Consider the following 21,050-nt stretch of genomic DNA (forward strand, 5'->3'; position numbering starts at 1 on the left):
ACCCCATTTAATCTTCCATTCATCTAGTAAAAACTGTTGAATAATGTTGCTTCACGTATCCAAACTGATGGATTATGAACTACTCCTCTGGAGTCTTATGGCTAGTTTTTGATTCATTTCTGAATAGTGTATTTTAATGCTTAACGTCTGTCCATGAATCAGATCAAATCTTATTACATTTTGACAGCTCGATTGAGTGGATATATTTTTAATTTGTGGCTGTAGAATAGTTAAAATGGGCAGTGAGTTCTTCTGTCTTTCCAAGATAACTTCAGCTTCATGTCACTAATGTATGTGTGACATATCTGGGAATCTTTCCTGTGGTTGTGCTGTGGAAGTGCTGGAGTTCAGCTCCATGTCTCTGCTTCATGGTTGTCTTTGAATCATTAACAGTCAGGGAGTTCAGTTTCGGACAAATGTGCATGGCTGCCCCATGACAAAGGCTAAATATGAAAAAACACTCATTGTTTAGTTCTTTTGGAGTCTGTGTTTCTCCGGTTCTAGACTTGGATCACAGCTGGAGTGAAACCTCAGATGACCAACGCTTTGAACTGTCCTTGAACGCCTCACAGACCTTCTGCTGGCCGTCAGAAACGTGCTGCCGCCACTAAATGGCACCAATGACTTTCTGTTGACACAAAACACTTGGATGGAGATCGGAGGTCTGTTTCACTCACATTTTGGTCAATTTGAAGAAAATTGCACAAGATGCTTTTAGTGAAAAAGTACGATGTCATACCAATCTTGTGTGTCGATTACAAATCCTAACACTATAAATGTGGGTAATACACTTCTCTTTTGGAATAAAACATAAGTGGGTAATAGTCACTGGCAACAAACCGTCCATCATGTGGAGTTCTCTTGCTCTTTTGAAAGCAATAAAATATATTAACATAATTCACTTTTTAATACCACACGACAAAATGTTACTTGCAACAGCACAGCATGTCTCATCTAAATGATCTCCAAGCAAATAAAAGTGATTTCTTTGATATCAACCAGATGTGGACTGATCAAAAAACTAATACCCAGACTATTAAAATCAGCAATAGAATCTCACATTACATGAAATAAAATCTTAAATTCACTGGTGCTAGTAATATTATGATGGTCCAGACAGAGAGGACAAAAAGCAATATTTAACAAACGGGATATAATAAAGGAGAAACTCAAATCTGTCACTGTTGAAGAAATTTAGGTGTGAAACAGACAAAGAGCAGCTGCTTCATTATCTTTTTTCCTGCTCTCCTCAGTTTGATCTGCTTGAGGTACTGTTGACTACCTATTGCGATGTTGTCCATACGTGTCCAGCATGATGGTGCTGGCCTGCTCCAGGTCCCAGTGGCAGCGCTGCAGAAGCTCCTCGCACTCCTCTTTTGAACGCAGCCCAAGTCGAAACAGCTGCTCCACCTGCCACAGATAAGGAAAGTCTTTCAGGCATGTCAACAAATTCACCTTGTCTCATTATCGTTCGATCTTGTTTACATGTAATATTTTGTATGTGCAGTCAATGAAGACCTTAGAATTACCTGTACCTTCGTTCACTTCTTAGAGGTAGTAGAAATTGCTTATATTTATATGGCCTCAACAGCCTCATTGAATGAAATGACTTTAATAGTGTAAAAGATCACACTAATTCGATAATTTCTTGATAAATTTTGGGGAAAAAAACATTATATGGCCCACTAGACTTTGTAGCATCACTGTTCACCTGATCAAACGTTGTGTGATAACAGACTGTTGAACAAATATGCATTAGTTTCATCAACGCAAAGGCGCAAAACAAAACTGATTATGAGATCTTTAAATCAGAAGTTATCATATATTCATACATATGCAAAACCCAAATCATACCTATATCAATATCTAGTGCAGCAGTTTAATCATGTACCGTAATCAGTAATTATTATTTTCCTAATGTGAGTTAACTTGGGAAGAAATGTGACGAACTACCAAATAGGTTTGATTCCTTAATAGGCTTCTAAATATTCCACATGAACCACACAAAACTGAAGAACTTCAAGCCTTTATTAACCCTTCAATAAAGTTTATAACTCCTAAAAATACTGAAATTTTATATGATCAATTGTTTTTCTTATCTTTTAACAGGATGCCATCATTTACAAAAGCATATCAATCATTTAATAGTTTATATGTCCTGAATTTTAACACAAATAAAAACAGGGTTTAAATATAAGAATAAGTTTCATCCTGTACGAACAAGGTTTTGCCATCAAGAGAAATCACTAGACTCTCCTTTTATAATGATAGAGACTGTTTGAAAGGAATAAGAAGAATGATTTGTGGAGTTTTGTAAAAATTACAGGGAATTCTGTAACAAGGAAAATTTTGTTCATTCAGAGAAGTCAATATACCCCCCAAATGCTCCCTTTTCTCAAGAAAAGCCCTCCAGGAGCTGTTTGTGTACTTGTGATTCTGTGTTGCGCAATTTAACCACTATTCATTAGTTTCGTAATAAATGTCAAGTTTCAGTTACTAAGTGGAATCAAAGTTTATTTCTGGAAAATAAGTGATTTATTGTGGGAAAATGATGCTGTGGAATGTCACAAGAATGCTCTGCCAACTTTCCAGCACTTTGTCCAGCCCTCTCTGTTACCTTTAAATGGTTCACAGCCTGAGGGACGTTCCAGTGGTGGCGCTGCAGAGCGGCCTGGCACTCCTCCGTCGTCACACCGTGTACCGCTCCCTGCACCTGTAAACCAAATACATGGACATACGGACTGTTTGCACTGTTTGCCGCATGGAGATAAAGTGGAATAAAAGGTACGACGTGTCTTGTGTTTGCAAAGAGACAGAATAATGTCTGCACATGCAAATGAAATGTAAACATAAAAAGACAGGCCTGCTGGTGAGAACTGATTTGCCTTTGATCTCTTCACACATTAGAATTCCGCACATGTATATGCAAGACCTGATTACCTCCAACAATGACCACATACAAGATAACCAGTGTCCTGTATGTGGACGGGGTTTGACAAAGGAAGGAGAATAATAACTCAAACCGAAACCAACTTCACACATTTTCTTTACTTCTATTTTAGTCACATCAGGGCCAAATCTAACATCATGATAATAATTTATTGAGTCTTGTGTTGGCTTAAAGACCAACAAAACATACAAACAAGCAATAGAAATTGCTTTTGGAGCAAATTAAAGCTTTACTGATAATAAAACGCTCATGCAATGATGTTTAATGATGAGTGAATGTGGCATTCAACTATAATCCCTATTACAGACACACTTCATCTCCCTCTGCTCTCTTTTACCTGTGTGATGTTCTGCCCCTGTTGCATGCTGGGAGCTGCAGCCCGCCCATTGTTGTTGTTGTAGGAAGTGTTTGGTTTGACGCCGCTATGCTGCTGCTGGATCATGGGTTTGACTGCTGCCATGTTAGCTGCTCCGTATCTGGACATGGAATCAAAATATGATGACTAATACAAAATAAAGTCCTCAGGAACAGACATTGACGCTCGTGTGCGAAAAAAAACTACAAATTATACAGATGCACTGAATAAATCTTGGTATGAGATGAAAACAGTCAACTACATTTTGAAACTCATCCTTAAAAGAAGTTGCCATAAAACGTTCACATGCTGAATGCTATGCTATGACAGATGAGGAATTTGACTGACATGAGATTAAAATCCAACTCTGATCTCACAAATTCTTGCACAGAAGTGCTAAAACAAAGCTTGTGGTGTAAAGCAATTGGCTGAATAATCAGTCAGTCAAGTGACAAGTTCGATATCTGGTCGCACATTGGTGTCGTGGTTAGCACAAGAAAGTCTCTGGTCTCGGTCCAGATTTCTGAACAGTCCAACAACATTACTTTGTGATTTTCTATTGCAGGTGAGGCTGCACGGCTTCGTAGGTTCAAATACCAGCAGGGTCTTTTAGTGTGAGAGTTGAAAAGTCTCACCTTTCCAGAAAAGCAGGTCTCTCTGGCAGCGGGGTTGGAGCAGAGCTCTGAGAGCTGTCGATCAGAGAGGACAGGGTACGGCCTTCACGAAAGGACAGCGGCTCCAGTAAGGAGGTGGATGAGTAGGAGGAGCTTGGTGCTGAAAGCCGGGAGGAGTAGGGAGCAGAGGAGGACGTGCCGCTGGAAGACAGGAGGGGACCCAGGAGCCCACAGGACCGGCGTGGGGAGACGGAGAGAGGAGGAGGTGGCAGGGCCATGGGGGAGGAGGAGAGTGGTGGCACCAGCGGGAGGGGGGAGGAGGAGCGCGAGCCTGGCTGGGAGAAGGCGTGATCTCTGGGGGGGATCTGAGGGGGCACGTCATCCTCATTGCCCAGCGAGATGGAGCTGGAGCGGGCCTGTGGGTGACCGGGCCGAGCGCTGAGGTTGTGTTTGGAGGGGCGCAGGGGCGGGACGGGGCTGCGAGGAGGCAGCACCGGCCGGTCCTCGAAACAGGACACGATGGAGGAGGTGGTGGAAGAGGGTGAAGGGGGAGGCAGGTAGATCTGTCGGTGGGGGCCCAAAGGAGCAAGAGGCAAGGGCAGTGGAGAGGAGGGGAGGGAGCGGCCGGTTGCCATGGGAACCTGCAGCTTCACCATCACCTATGTGCGCAAAGAAACATTATTGTACAAATAAATGTATGTTGGTGCCACTTATCATGTTCAGTTCACTTGACTCTACCTCCCTCTGCAGCTCCTGGAAGAGGTCCGCTGACTGGGACTCGCTACGGCTCGACATGCCGCTGCCTTGGGCTGCTGAGTCTTCCTCAGTCGCCCCTTTGTTGATAGACTGCACCTCCTGATCCTCTGACTGGTCCTCCAGCTCTGTGGTGACCTCGTCGTACGCCGGCTGGGGTAAAGGCCAGTCCAGGATGGAGGGCGTGTCCTGGGGAGGACAGCACAAGAGCCACAGTGAACGCCACCAAAAACATAATGGCACCTCCAATATGCCGGCTGCATGATTTGTTCTACCAATCCCTGGTCTTATCATGTCATTGTTTTTCAAAGGGGAGCTTAGGGTAAGAATTACGAGCAAAGCCCACCTTACAGATTCTCTGGTTATATTATATGGCTTACAAATTCATATAGCTGTCTTAAAGACGTGACTTCAGCAAACTGAAAGAAGCAAAGCTATTGTCCTTTTAGAAGCTACAAGTCATGGATTTGTTAGCATTTGAAAATAGAAAAAAATGATGAAAACAGGAATTGTATTTTACATGAACTTGGTGTTTATTCACACATTCTTACGAGCTTAGATGCATTTGTATTGCAACTCACACCATAACGTCTGTTATTTCTTCATGTCAGCATAAAACCTAACCTGATGTTGTAAATGTAACTTATTTAAATAAGAAAAAAAAACCTGGAAAAATTTGTCCCTCTTACAATATTCACTTTTTAGATTGAGGTTTTTATTTATTTATGAGTGGCTGTAGATTGCATTGACATTAAATGGATTGAGGCAAATAAAAAGGCACATTTTTACACTTCACAGAACGAGTTTATGGCAGAGCTTTTTTTACTTGAAGCTATTATAATCCTTGATTACACCCACGTGGCTGAAGTGATGATTTGTCTCTGGAGTTTCACTTTTAATTGTGTTTTGTCCAGGAAACAGTGAGTTTGTGAAAAGGAAGAGTTTAGATGATGCCTCCACAGCGTAGGCTTTCTTTCAATACAACTAAAATATAAATATAAAAAATTTTAACTTTAGTGCACCTTGATAGTTTTGTGTATTATAAATGCAACAACATCCCATTGCTAGATTATTAACTAGTAAATTATAAATATTTATACTGTAATATTGATCATCAGGTATATTCATAACACTACTTTGAATTGATTTTTTTTTAATACTGCCCCCAGGATGACTTTACACTGAAAAGTAAAATCATACAAAGAACAAACACACAAACAGAAAAAGATAATAACATTGTGTTGCGTTCTGTAAAGCACCGGTGTAAACAGCTGTGTTCCTAAGACGTAGCCCAAACTTCAAAGCTTTTAGTCACAGCTTGTTGAATGCAGGCTGAGGCTATGAGGTGGGATTACTCTGAAACCCCCACAGTGGACCACTAAGGCATGAATGTGTACATGATCGATCAATGAGCACCAATCATCCATCACACTGCACCCACTTGAGGAGCATTCAAGAAGAAATGGGTTATTTGTGGAATTTCTTCTCCAAAGCCTGCAGAGAATACGGGGTCGATAGAGTTCCTTCTTTTTTACATCGTCTATTGTGAACATCAGTAGGAGAACGCTTGGAGAGTCTGTTCTTTAAAACCTTTGAACTGCTACATCTTCACTGTTAATATATTGAAATTAAAAGGCCATAAGGTCAAAAACCTTTAAATAGCTGACGATGAACGTCTCTTCTGTGACAGCGGGCTAGTCAAACCACTCCAAAATCTCAATGGCCTCAACTTGATGAATGCAATTTAAACATGTTATTCACCATAAAGAATGTGAAGCAACTGCTGTGAAAGTGATTACAACACAGCTCTGGGCCAGTATTACCTGCAGTACTATCCAGTCACGCAACCTGAAAGAGGTGGTGGAGCCACGGCTACCACTTCAGAGCTTCTCTACAGGTTTGAGTGATCGATACGCCTTCTACACGTCACACTGATTGTATGGCTTTCTGCACTAAAAACACTCTATTTAACAATGGTATCCACAAAATCTCAACAATTGAATGATTTCACCCTTTAATGTCACTCAAGAGCATCCCAAGTGATTTGTAGGGCAAGTATTCAGAAAAAGAAAAGACGCACCAAAACAAAATATTACTATCCCAGGATAAACTATTGCTCTCAGGGCATCGTGATGAATTACCAGTTTAAGAAAAAAGACCTCCAGATTAATTTTCCAATGACTTAATCTATTATATGGATGATAGGATATCTAGTGATAATGAGATAATTGTCTACCTTGAGTGTGTCCTCATCTGGCTGGTGCGTCTCAGTGAGTGGAGACGGGGTGGTCGAGCTGAAACTGTCGTCGGTGAAGTCGATAAGTGACACCTCACTTTTGGCTGAGCGTACGCCAGACCCTTCCCATGGTCGGAGCTTCAGGCCCAGGGACACTCCGAGCCTCTTCAGACCCAACGAGGTACTCGTGTCATCCTCGTCGTCGTAATCGTCCATCACTGAATCGTAGAACGGCTCTGAACACATGTTTAACAAGTACACGTTAGTACAAAACTTCAGGAAGTGTTTGAATCCCAATTAGCACAGAAGAAGGAGAAACTTACTCTTGAGTAGAACAGCAGGCTGAGGTGGACGAGGAGGTGGCTGTTCTAATAGACAGATTTGAGAAGTTAACTTAAGATTTACTGTATGCGACCATCAGAAGAAAAATGCAATTATTTAGATGTTAGAAAGTTCAAACAAAGCCTAAATAATGCATTCATATGTACAAAATATATCAAGATGGATGGATGACTATACTTTTGGCTCGATTGGGAAGCTTGGTCGGTCTTGCGGTCCCTGAATCAATTCCCATGAGATCCGGAGGGTCCATGGGATTCCCCAAATATAGACTGAAGAAAGATAAGAAATCATTCTATGTAGATGTAAGTTGAAAACATTTTAAATCCTTCCACAATTGTCTTATTCTTGCACAACACAATGAGGAATATGTTGAACAACACAAGGTACTCTGCTGCCCTCTGGTGGAGAGCTGCGAAAAAGACAATCACACAAAGCATCCTTCCTTCACGCTGGTCACAGAGGTGTGATATCAACCTGTCTATGCGGTCTGCATGTCCCCAGCTCCGGTGGGGGTCGGTGTCCCCGTGTCCCGTGTGGATGAAAGAATGTTTAAGTGGTCGGCTGATGTCGTGGGCGGAGAGGCCAGCAACTGATGTCACCACATGACGAGGGAACTGGCCAACACGCAGAGTACGTTTGTTCTGACCTCGCCACCAATAGTGCTCCGCCCTGTGGGTACACCAATGAACACCAAAGAAATCAGCGTTGAACTATTAGTCCTGTATTCTGTTTGCAGAAAGGAACTTGTATCACATTGTGGGATATAAAACACGTTTTGAAATGAGTTAGGGAAATCAAAAGTGGTAAACTTTAAACTGGGCTTTAATTTGGGTACACACACAATATTTATCAAAGACACACGAAACACAAAGTATAATCAGGTCATACTTGTACAATAAGCATCAGCAAGAAACAATTTTTACAATTAAATTAATTTCCCACAAAGCAAAGAACATCCAAATGAGACACACTTGTTTTGTATTGAACCATTGATCTCCATTCTGAAACACACACCACGCTACTCTAAACTCAGCTGTAATTACGATCCGTCTCACCCTGAAGTTTATAAACCAAAACCAAACTATGAACCGCTAACATTGGAGCGGATGTGGTTCAGCAGGCAGAGCGGGCCGTACGCATGTCAAAGTGCCCTTGAGCAAGACACTGAACTCTAAATTATAATCAAAACAGATAGATTAAGCACTGTCCATGGCTGCCTCATCCATGAGTGTGTGACTGTGTGTGTTACTGGGTGAATGTGATGAACAACAAAATCACTTTGAGTACTGTAGAATCTGAATGAGGAGCATGCTATTTTCAGGTCTCTGAAATGTTTATTGATTCACTGAGTCAGGTGTTTTGGAGAAGGAAGCAAACCGTCACACACTGACCTTCCCTCGATAATGGTGATGACATCATTCATCTTGATCTGGAGCTTGTCGTCCTCCTCAAAGTCCTGTAAAGCTCTCATGTCTGTTGGCATGGCCTGCAGAGCACACACACTATCATCACACACAGGCAGGATCAGAGGCAGTTTTCAGTCATAGAACACATTATTTCAATTCTCTTTCATTCAAGTGTGTTTGTTTTATAACCACAACAGAGAAAAAAGATGAGATGTTTTTTCTTATTTGTGCACAGCTGCTGAATGTGCGGTTTTTGGTACGATGGACACTGGGTTTAGAAGAAAAGAAATGTAAAATTACTGTGGTGAAAAATATAGTTTTTAGAAGTTCTATTCGATTGATTTTGCCTAAGGAATGGTTTATGCTCTGATATTGTAGCATTTCCTGGCATAATAAAAAGAGTGACCCTTTTTTTCATCTTAATGCTTCAAACATTTTTAACATGAAGTTTTATTTACTTTCCCTTATTTTCTGTCAAATATTTACAGTTGAAGCATTAAATGCTACATGTAGGTCAGCACTATTGAAGCAAGCCTTGTGACAGCCGGCCAATCAGAGGAAAGGAAAGATTTAAAGACACAAAGGCTAAACCTGAGTGATAATGAAACACACTCTCGTGGCGCTTTGAAAAAATAAATAAATAAAAACACAACCCCATAAATGAAGATAACAGAACTTCTTTAACTACACCTAGAGGTTTAGTTTGTACTAAATTGATTGTGCTACCTCAAGCAAAAAGTCTCGGAGAGCGACGAAGGTTGGTCTGTCTTCAGGTTTGGGGCTCCAGCACTGCAGCATGACGTTGTAAATATCCTGAGGACAGTCATCTGGTTTGCAAAGCCTCTGGCCTTCCACGTCCACCTTGTGGAGGATCTGCAGAGACAAGAATAATAATGTTAAGCCTCGCAGCTGCTTCGAAACACAAGGTCTTTCAGAAAATGCTCGTGCGCAAATCTTTTTCTTTTTTTTCCTTCTTATTTTGAAAGTTATTGAAAGTTATTTTCGAAAGTTGCACCTGGCTTCCATTGAGGCCCAGCCATGGCTCCTGTCCGTGAGAGAACATCTCCCACAGAGTGACACCAAACATCCAGGTGTCAGATGCGTGAGAGAAAGTCCGAGACTTGAGAGACTCCGGAGCACACCTACAGAGAAAAAAGACGTAAACAGAAGCACATAAAAATGAACTGCAAATCAGTAAACATAAAAAAAATAAAAAAATTAAATAGAATTTAAAGAGACTACATTGTCCTCACCATGGGAAAGGGATTTTGTGGCCCTCCTCCATAATGTATTGGTCAGTGTGTGTAGGCAGCGCCCTCATCAGGCCAAAGTCTCCAATCTTCACCTGATCATTGCTGGACAACAGAACATTGCGGGCTGCCAAGTCTCTGTGGAGGAAACGTTTCTGTTCCAGGTAAGACATGCCACACGCCACCTGCACAAACACAACACGGACAGTATGGTATCCATGGAAAGTGGCTCGCGGGATAAGTATGAACATCGCTAATAATTTTTAAGCATTATTTCATCTTCTCCTCTTTTTATTGACCTGCACAGTGTAGTTGCACAGTGAAGAGATGAGGATGTGACCCTGGCGCTTTCTGAGACGATCCAACAGGGAACCCAAAGGAGCCAGTTCAGTCACCTACATGCAAACACCAACAAGACACATGCAGCTCAGGACATTTTAGTGTGTGAGCTCTAAATGTAATGTGCTAAATTATTGCCTTTATTATAGATTCAAAATAACCCAAACAATGAGACTGTAAAAGTTCTCCTGACACAATCATCAGAGGAAATCCTGAAACATTTTTTTAGTTTATATATTTCAGGCCATCTTTTTCTTTATATAGAAAATACTAGGGATGTCCCGATCTGATCGGTAGATATCGGATCGGGGCCGATATTGGTGATTTGTGAGTGATTGGGAATCGGCAAATCCAGCCGATCACCCCGCCGATCTAAAAAAAAAAAACAAAAACAAAAAAAACTTTTTCACGTCAGCTGCCGTAAAGCGAGCCCCGTTTGCGACCTGCCGTAAACTGAGGTTAGCAGCCTAAAGCCATTGAGTGGATAAAATGTCAGCAGTCTGGAGGTATTTTAATGTTTAATGTCGCCCCCCTCCTCTCCCCACCACAGTCCACAACGTCACCTAATAACCACAACAATCACGGACTACAAGCTCTGGTCAAGCTGCAGAAGCCAGATGTAGCGGAGCAGGGCCATAGACCTATAAAACTAGAGTTATACATATAGTGGTTTATGTGTTTGTGTGCAGAAGTCTACTTCTAAATTTCTATGTGGTCTGTCTTCTTCTGCATTTTTGTTGTGTTTGGTGAGTCACAGCGCCCCTAAAGGCAATTGGGAATTGGGTTCTTCTGATTGGTTTTACTGAATACTGTTTATGTAGCAGTTTTTTATAGTTTATATGTTGGTCAAACTGATTCACTGGGTTTCATTTTTTATTTTTTTTAATTTGCCACAAAATCCAGGTGAAGTTGTTTAGGTTAACATAAATAAGAGATACAAGACTGCAGAGTGTAATTGTTTTTTTTGTTGTTGTTATGACTGAATAAAGTTTAAATAAGTTCTTAAGTCATTCTGAGAAGAATTTTGATTCAATAAGTGAGTTTTACAATAATTTCTTGCTAAACAAAGCTTCTGCCAATAGTGCTTTTAGCTTCAGGCATCTTACTTGCTCCAAAAATAGACTGTTGAGTATATTTGCAATAGCAATGTAAGTATCGGATCGGGTATCGGGGTATCGGCCGATATTCAATTCTGAAAAATCGGATCCGTATCGGGGGCAAAAAAGTGTGATCGGGACATCCCTAGAAAATACTCTTGTGACAGAGAGCATTATGCGTGTTCTCTTCTAGAGTAAATACAGAAGATTATGTGATCCAAACATTTGCTTTGGCATAAATCAAACATTTCTTTGTTGAAGCTATAAATGTAAATTTAACTACCATCCAATGTTGGAAACAGTCTACAGATATAAGACAGCGTCTCTTTATTTCCAGACAAAGTGTACAGCTTGTATGATGTTTAAACTGAGAGTGTCCATCTGTCAATTACCATCTTCATTGGCTGTGTGAGGACGATACCATGCAGCCGGAGGAGGTTCTGGTGGCTCAGCGAATGCATCGCGTTGACTTCTCTGATAAAATCATCAAGACCGTCTGAGTCCAGCACACCTGCCTTCAGGCACTTTACTGCCACCGACAGCTAGACACACATATAAGGGAGAGATTAGAGCAGCTAATAATTACACAGTAACCTATATCAGAACAGCCATCAGACCGATATCCTGCCTGGAGCACCATCACTTAATCACTGCGACTGTATAAAAACAAAACTAGAGCTGCAATTTTGTTCACGGCTGCTAAAAAACGTGATTGTTGAAATCTTAAACATTTGCTATTATCCTTCCAAAAAAGAGGGCTTCCTAATTGAAGGGCTGGCAGAAATCTCATAAACAAACAGCATAAAACAAAACAATGTAAACATAAGAGTAACTTTACAGATACAATAATATATAAGCCATTTTACATGCTTGAAACACAATAACTGTTAAATACTAAAAAACATGACAGTCACGGCCACTTGCCCACTTTATTGCACACACACATGCAAACTGCATGACAAATAAAAGCACCGACTCCTAACTGACAGATAAAAATGCCAAATTTTCAAATAATAGACTTGTTTTAAAGGGATGAATTAATTTCTGCTTGAATGAATGTTAACACATTAACAGCTAACACACTTCCAACTCCGTTACGCCGAGTTCAAATTGGTTGGCCGGCCATTTTCAATTCTACTTTTGTGTATAAGAAATACATATCAATATAACCTCCTAGCAGGAGGAACTGCTACCCGAGGTTCTCCTGCCTAAATCTACGGTCTGTTCTCGTCTCACCACTCTGTCGTTGGGTCCGGTCCACTCGCCTCGCCGCACCACGCCGAACGTGCCGTCTCCGAGTCGCTCGAACAGCTGCAGCTCCGACTCTCTGATCAGGCAGGTGAGTGAAGCTGGAGACTCGCTGTTGGCTGATGTGGCGCCGGATGAGGCCCCATGTGGGAGGGGCTGCTGGTTGTCAGCGTCGGGCCGTTTCACTGGAAACACCTGCAGGTAACAGGGAACACCGTTTTCTTTCTGCAGAGAAGCTGTAAGGACTTCACTGGACTCCAGGATGATGAAGAATGTATTACAGAGGAAGTTAAGATCAATGTTACAGAATTCAGAGAGCAGTACCACACAGAGGACTTGCTTTCCCAATTCCGAGGAGTCAACCTCCAAGGAAGAATATGAAATAGGCAGAATTTAGACAAGGGTGCATATGAATTTAATATATTGTTTGGTTTAAGATGATATTATAATAGTTTTGTAATGTTTGCAAAAGACATCTTGAACCATAAAAGGATAAGAAATAGCTCAGCAATAGAGTGAGTTCAGATGAGAGAAAGGCTTGTTTATGTTTTTAATTAAAAAGTAAGGACTGTGCACAACACCTGTGTTATGCTGTCGAAGAAAGGAGGGTTTGCTGTACCTTGCTCATCCAGGACTTGCGTTTACAGAGCGCTCTTCTTCTTTTGACTGCCTCCCAAAGTCTCCTCTGGCCTGAACCAACACAATCACACTTTCAATCAACTTTTTCTTTTGCTTTGTGTATATTGACGTACAAGCCGATTCTTGCGCTCTAGCATATATAAAGTTCAATCTGAATAAATTCATGAAACGGAAACACTGAAAACACAAAACACCCACCAGGGCGCCCCATGCCGATCTTCTCCAGGTCCTCATTCTTGACATAGTCAAAGTGGGAGAGGCGGGTGACGTTGAGGTCATCGCGGATCCGCAGGAAGTACTGCTGCAGCTGCACTTCTGTCAGTAGTTCCAGCAGCCACTCCGTTCCCTCCTCACACTGCATCTGCACACCGTCACACAGTTTTACCTGGGATGTCACGGCCACAGTTCAGATACTTGCTGAAACCTTAATGTATGCTATTGCTCACATTGTTCAACGCTGGAAAAAGACAGTCGAGCTTATTTCTGCTTTGTGTTTGAATTTTGAAAAAAATCCTGAAAAACCTCTGTGATTAAGTGTGAAAATAGGCGAAACACTAAATCTGAGGTCAAATCGGCTGTGAACTATTATGTCTTATGTTTCAATTTGCATTGAAAACTGTGAATAGATTATTTGTCACTGCTTCAATATGTAATATTAAGCTGTTTTCTATGTATGAGACCCAAAATGTAACGGCCGACCTTGCTAATTCAGCATTTAGTCAAATACTTGAATAAATTATAATTTTTTGAGCTTTTATCACCAATAACAATATGTGGAACCCGTTTATTGAGGAGTGCAATACAAACATCATCATTCATAAACTTAATTTAAATTTGGCGCTCTTTCCAGACATGATGATGATACATTTAAAATGTTAAACCTTGTTTTAAGTGCAACTGAGATCTGTAAAGACAAAACCATTTTCAATAAACATTTTGTGGAATGGTTTATTATTCATAGTTAGCATTACTGTATATGCAGATGACTTTGCACTGTCACTTAAGTTTGTGCTCTGACACTAATTGCTATTTGATCACAGAAGTATACGATGGTCTGCCGTCGGGCCAGGTATCGACCTGAAATGCCCAAGAAATTTTAAGATTTGTTCACATTGATCACTTAAAAAATAATTAAAATGAATTAAATTAACATTATTGATTAGACCAGGGTTTTGTTTTTTTCCCTGTGATTTGCTCTTTTCAGATGGATTTACTAGACACGTTAATAATTTAAGGGAGATAGACCAAAGAACTAGAGAGACAGTTTGATTCAGATCGGGTGAAATATGATGCGTACATCTCACCCCAGCGGTGCAATAACAGGCACCTGGAATCACAGGAAAACACTCAACACAGCCGTGCACACATCGCAAATCACAGCGAGAACATATGCAGCAAATGCGTGAGCCACAACTTGAGAATTTACCATTTGTCGTCCACTGCTCCTGTCTCTCTCCTCCTCGTCCTCCCCCTCCCCCTCCTCTCCTCTGGCGTAGGGCAGCCGCTGATACATGTAGCTCTCCCCCATGCTGGAGCCGCTCCTCTCCTCCTTTTTGTTGTTGCGGTGCTTTGCTGCTCTTTCTCTCTCTGTGCTATTCAGAGGAGGCGTCAGCTCTGCCGGCTCCGGTTCTAGTTCGCTAATCTCCCCTCGGCTCCATGACCTTCTCTGCTCAATCGATGCGCGCATGCACACACACACACACACACACACACACACACAGGGGCGCCAGCACACCAGGAGGCATCCAACGCCGCTCCTGCTCCTCTCCTGCCGTATCACCTAAAGCTGTCTATCTATAAATGGGCTCCGTCTTCCCTCCCACTGCTGCTCTCCCTCCCTGCTGACTCATGGCTTCACGCAGCGGCGGACACCTCCGAGCTTCCCGTTATCCTCCCAGCGTCTTCTCCTCTCCATCTCTTTGTGGCTCCGCTGCCTGGTGCTTAAATAATTCAGCAGCTCTCAGCAGAGGACAGGAGGGAGCGGAGAGATCTTGGGAGGACGGACGGACAGAGGGAGAGAGAACAGAGATACAAATAGGTGAACAGATGGGATGAGCAAATGGATGGATGACCAGGCCAAAGAAGAAAACATTCAGAGACCATTCCCAGCAGGCATCTGAAAGACATGCAGACGGCTCAACCCAACCAAGCACACATTATCTAACTGTTGGATGTGTCTTAAGGCGAATCTTATTTTCAAGAGGTACGGTACCTGCCTCCTACCAAACAAAGCATCAATAAATCATTCTAACAGTTTATCTAAAATCATTTATCAAGCAAAAGTGTTATTTTTGCATCTCAGTTTGGAGGATTTGCTATTTTTCTTTGTTCTATATCATACACAAAACACCTCTTGCAATAGCTGTTAGGGCTGCATTGCTAATTTTCTGATGACTTGAAAATGAATATTTAAAGTCCTCCACCTCATAAAAGTCTGAATTTCGAGTCAGGGATGAAAGCAGGTTAATGTCCATTCTGTCCTCCTATTATTCAAAACAATTGAATATTTCTAATAGTATTTCAGGTTAATTTCTGCTGTTTGATCGGCACTCCTTCATTAACCTATTTTAATTTCGCCTGCCTCTTTCTGTTGTAGTTAAAAAGCACTTATTTAGAAGATTTGGGACATCAAGACATCAGTTTATTAAAACAGGTCTTTTAGTCTTTCCAGCTTTCATATCTTCGATCAAGCCTAAAAGAAGATAAAAGTATATTTTGCCTCTGAACTGGAAGACTCTGTATTTGGGTCATGTGATTCTGAATCAGAGGAGTGATACGAAGCTGCTGCAGGCCGTTTTAGCAGCCACCAAAATAAATGAATAATAAATAAAACAACCAATAGAGGCTAAATCCAGATAAAATGATTGAGTATATAACCCATTCACAAACTTCCTTATTACTCTACACCTTCAAGACCTTAAATTAAGGATTTAATTTCTTGTTTTGAAAATATTTAAAAAGATTAGAGTAGATGTGATGTAGAATTCCACATTTTTCATATTAAACATATGATGTTGTGCATGGGATCCAGAGGACATAAAACACGACGCGTTTCATGCTTGTTACATGCTTTTCATTTGAAATATACAGTAACTATTTATAGGTGGTCTGCAACAGTCAGAACTATTATAGTTTTGCACTCATGTTTATTTTAGTATTTCGTTTTGAGTAATTCGCCTTCATTATACCTGAAAGGCATCACTTGATGTTTTCCTGCTGCTCCTGTATACTAAATCGCTTGTTCACTTTCTGTAACATTCATTCATTGAAACATATAAAGTCTTTTAATAGTACAGTGTACTTAGCTTTCTCAGTCATTGGATGAATGTGAAGAACTGACTGTAGAAACCGGGCTGTCACCATTAGCAACATGTGACAGCAAATACAGGCTAATTGGTGCATGAACTGCTTATCATTGTGTCTGTACGTACGTGTGTGTGTGTGTGTGTGTGTGTGTGTGTGTGTGTTCATGTATGAACAAGCATGAAAACCTGCACATCTGTGGCCTAAATGGGAAGAAAATTCAGACCTTTCATCTCTGCGCTGCACGTGCTGCATCAAGGGCGAAGCTCTAAAAATAGGAAAGCTAAATTTATCGTGCATTCAGCAACATAGAGAGAGAAGTGGCGTGAACCGGACCGCGTCACTTTCATCTCAGCATCAGGTACTTTGGGTTTTTAGGAGCAATCATCCTGTATCTTACTCGCTGCCGCGAGTGCAGACTAATTATATTTAGAGATGAATCAGAGTAAAGTGGTGAAGTGTAAAGTGAAGAGAGAACATTTAACACGGGCGGTGGAGGAATTTCTTCAGATGCGCCTCACAGTTCTGTCGTTTCACATTAGTCACACAAATCAACACTGAAATAAATATACACAAAAGGAAAATTGAGTTTTGAAAATGATTTAGAGATTATCATAGTTATTTCCCGGAAAAATACAAACTATCACAACTATCACTGTCATTGACACCATAGAAATAGAAATTTTACTTCATTAACAATGTCCACTTCACGAGTGAAATTTTATCTCAAAAATACAGACTACATATTAAGCAATATTAAGTCTGGGTTTAATTAACTCATATAATTGCTATAACATAGATCAAACTGTGGTTTTTGGCATAAACATCTAGAAGATCTCAAAAGGTGTTTAGCGAAATGTCTCCAGATAAAGTATTAAATCAGGGAAGTCCGAGTCAGTTTAATTCAGGGGCCACATATCACCCAGGACCAGAGAGATTATTGTATTATATCCTGACAACAACCTCATTTCCATCTAGATAATTTACATTTAATGCGATTTTGGACAAATCAAGAAACATCATTACATTTATTTAAAGCTGATTTTGTCTTTTTTATTGTTACACTTTGCAGGTCATCCAGCAGACCAGGTTTGAACCTGTTACAGGCCTGTTTTGGACTCTGGACCACATGTTTGACACCCCCACATCACATATATTTATCACATATTTAGTTTCCCATGTTGTGAGTCTGAGCTGCCATAGATCTGGCAGTGGCAACAATTTATGGCCACTGTTTACACATGTTGCCTGAAGCACATGCACCAAGCGTTTACTCGCAGCAGGCTGTTAGGAGGCTGTAGCTGGTCACACTGGATGGACATTTGAAAACTTAACTTTCACACTAAATTATTAGGCGAGAAACACTAGATGTGAACAATTAGTGCAACAATTAGCTACCTCTTTGGATGATACATTGATGATGAAATAAATGTTATTGTTGATGTTGCTGATGTTACCAGAACTGAGTCGAGGTTTGTGGGATTCAAATTCAACATAACGCAAACGCTATGTGAAGTTGCACATTTAGAAGCTATGAGCAAACATAATTGCTTTCATTAACCATGTGATGGCGTGCAAAAGTATTCATGCCCCTTTAACTTTTCCACATTTTGTCACGTTACAACCACAAAAGTAAAAATACATTTAATTGTGATTTCATGTGATGGACCAATACAACATGCTGCATACTTGAAGCGAAAAGGCAATGATGCATGGTTTTTGAATTGTGTTACTTGCAATGTTTACAACTGTTACATTACAGGTAGTTTTTGTTGAGAGAAAAACCTTTCACCTTTTTATTTTTTTTAATCCAATTGCTATTTTTCTAAACAAACATACAATTTATGTGCTTTGTAGGCCACTTTGGCAAATTTGGCCATGGTGGGAGGAATAAATAAGACAACACCTTATCTTACTGAAGAAAATTAGCAAAAAAAAGCTGAAATTGTCAAAAGTGAAGTCTTTCAGGAAAAACATACAATGCTTTTTTTTTTAAGTACCTCTTCAAATGAAGTTAAAATGGAAGAAGTCAAACAAATTGTAATTATATTTGATAACATTAATAAAGTCACAATGTCGAGGCTATAATAATACTAATAAAAACATTTTTAACTATATTAGGAGTCGTGATGATACATTTCCCACGATGCAGTTCGCCAGCAGTAACTGTGCGCGTGCTGAAGAGGCACACCTGACGTCACAGGACCGCAGCTGACTCGGTCTCATAATTAACAATTAAAAGGACAATAAACTAAAAACGTGAATCACAAGCAGAGATTTAAGTGAGTGACAGAAGAAACCCGAGTCACACTGAGCTGAAGAACTGAGACACAAACTGTGGCTGAGAGGCAAAAGCGTCTTCTCTCTGAAGAAGAGTTTAGCTGATGTCCACAGTGATCCGGCGTAAAGCTGATTAGTCCGTCCAGCTCCCGTTAAACCACTGCGCCACCGTGCGGCCTGTTTGTTACTGTTTACTTTGATTCATCCGCCGTGTTTACCCTCTGTCACAACAACGACCTCCGGCAAGACTAACCTCACCCCGGGCTTCGTGAGCGGGAGTAACGGTTCCCGGCTCCTCCCCCTCTTCCTCCTCCTCCGGTGAATGCGAGTCGGTTGAATTCACCGGAGCCGCTCACTCGTTCTCATCCTGCCGTTAATTCCGGGATTGACCCCCCCCCCATCCTCCCCCCTGCCGTAGTGCGCGTGCCGGGATTTCACAGCGTCAGCGTACGTCGGCGTGCGTCACGAAGCGACGACACAACAAAATAACAATAGTTGTGCAGAAACAAGTACATATGAATGTTTTGCACAACATACATATAACAAATGTATACTTTTCTAAATTATTAGGAATTAAAAAATAAATGTACATTATGTTACAACGAAAATTAATCCTTATGTCATTTATTTCTTTACTGTTTTTATTCAGCTACACTATGGACTGAAATTGTGAATTATATACTGTGTAAAATAAAAATGTTAAAATTGATTGTAAAAGTTTAATTGCATTCTATGATTACAAAAATAAACACACAGAATTCAGTTAATTTAACAATTCTAATTGGAAATTTACATTCACAAATGCTGACTGTCAAAGGTAAACCCAAATTTTGTTAAGTTCTATAGTGAATTTAAAGATCACATTAAAACACAACATAACAAACACACCAACAAAAGCAATACAACTGTTGAGATGCTGAAAGAACTATTCCAAAAAAGAATAAAGACACCATTTGCTCCCCTGGTACCTTTTGTATTTTAATGAAACTGTTGTCATTAAAAATATTAGTCATTCTTATATGCATTTGTTTTAGTTAAAACGTTATAATTGCCTGTCATAGAGTTTAGGATTATACGATTGTATTATTTGTGAGCACTGTTAAGAGTTGTTTGTTTTTGTTGCGCAGTGATTGGACGTTCCCTCTTTGTGCAATAAAGCTCTTGGAAGAAAAATAAATGTACAGGTCTCTCATCTACAGGCACAATGTTTCACCACATAAATACCTCATTTGGAATAAACACAAATCTCTTTTCATGGTTAACTGGTTTCACAACATTATATGGGTGGATCAGACTTTTTGATCGCTGTGTTTTTTTAAATGCTGAAAAAGACTTGAGCTACACAAACTAACCTGTTTTATTCCAACAGAAACACCTGCAGGGAATATATGCCCCCCAAATGAAAATAAATCTATTAGAGCAATTTTCCAACAAGTGGTTACAACTTTACTGTGTAACCAGTAAAGTTACAACTTTACTGTGTTTGATAAAAGGAAACATCCTCTTGGAAACTTATCTTGGGCTGCTTGTGTCAGAGATCCTCCACTGAAACATGCGGTTCAACACCCCCCAGTACCTCGCCGAGAAGCAGATCATCAGCAGGGCGCCTCTCTGTGGATCTTAAAAACAATTGAATGCATGTATTTGTACATACCCACATGCTAACTTTAGTTTTAAATTCTCACAAAATCTTTATTTAAATGAATTCAATTTCATTTCTTGAATATATTTTGGACTTTTTTTTCCCCTTCAGACTGTCGAGATTTCTCGGAAAAGCCAGGAGCTGCAGGAGCACCCATGGATCCAATGGCCCTCCATCACCTCCTAATTTAATTATGTTCTTTTGTTAAATGTTGCATTTAAAGGCGAGATTACAATAATGAAACCAAACTAATATCATGTATAATATAACTGAACCTTTTCCCTCAACCCCTACATGTATTTACATTTATTAAACACTTCGAAAATGACTTGATTTATCCTTCAATTTAGCAAATAAAAAAATAAAGTTATATGCATCTCTCAGGACTTAAATTGTCTTATCATGAACTTCAGAAATAAAACGGACCTCCGGTTCATTACCGTGACCGCGACGGACTATTTGTCCGCCATCTTCGATTTTCAACCGGGAGATTTACTTTTGTACTCAAACCTTATAAATTCACCCTTCGACTTGACATGGGTCACACTCTAAGTCACTTATAACTTTCTACTGTTGATTATTACTTTAATATAGTT

General features: G+C 40.4%; 1 protein-coding gene across 1 annotated transcript; it reads right to left on the reverse strand.

Moving 5' to 3' along the window:
- Positions 1-1,278: 1,278 nt before the first annotated feature.
- tnk2a (tyrosine kinase, non-receptor, 2a) lies at positions 1,279-14,757 on the reverse strand (the record flags this gene model as incomplete). The annotated part of the gene is made up of 19 exons (XM_080489525.1): positions 1,279-1,410; positions 2,618-2,713; positions 3,288-3,426; positions 3,941-4,578; positions 4,658-4,861; positions 6,909-7,144; positions 7,232-7,276; positions 7,428-7,519; positions 7,725-7,919; positions 8,642-8,736; positions 9,383-9,529; positions 9,672-9,798; positions 9,910-10,091; positions 10,206-10,301; positions 11,735-11,884; positions 12,579-12,785; positions 13,210-13,280; positions 13,428-13,590; positions 14,656-14,757. 19 exons carry the CDS (start codon positions 14,755-14,757, stop codon positions 1,279-1,281), a joined length of 3,117 nt encoding a protein of 1,038 aa, XP_080345651.1.
- Between the last annotated feature and the right edge of the window lie 6,293 nt (positions 14,758-21,050).

This window comes from Lipophrys pholis, assembly GCF_963383615.2.
Source record: "Lipophrys pholis genome assembly, chromosome: 20".
NCBI classification, from domain to species: Eukaryota; Metazoa; Chordata; class Actinopteri; order Blenniiformes; family Blenniidae; genus Lipophrys; species Lipophrys pholis.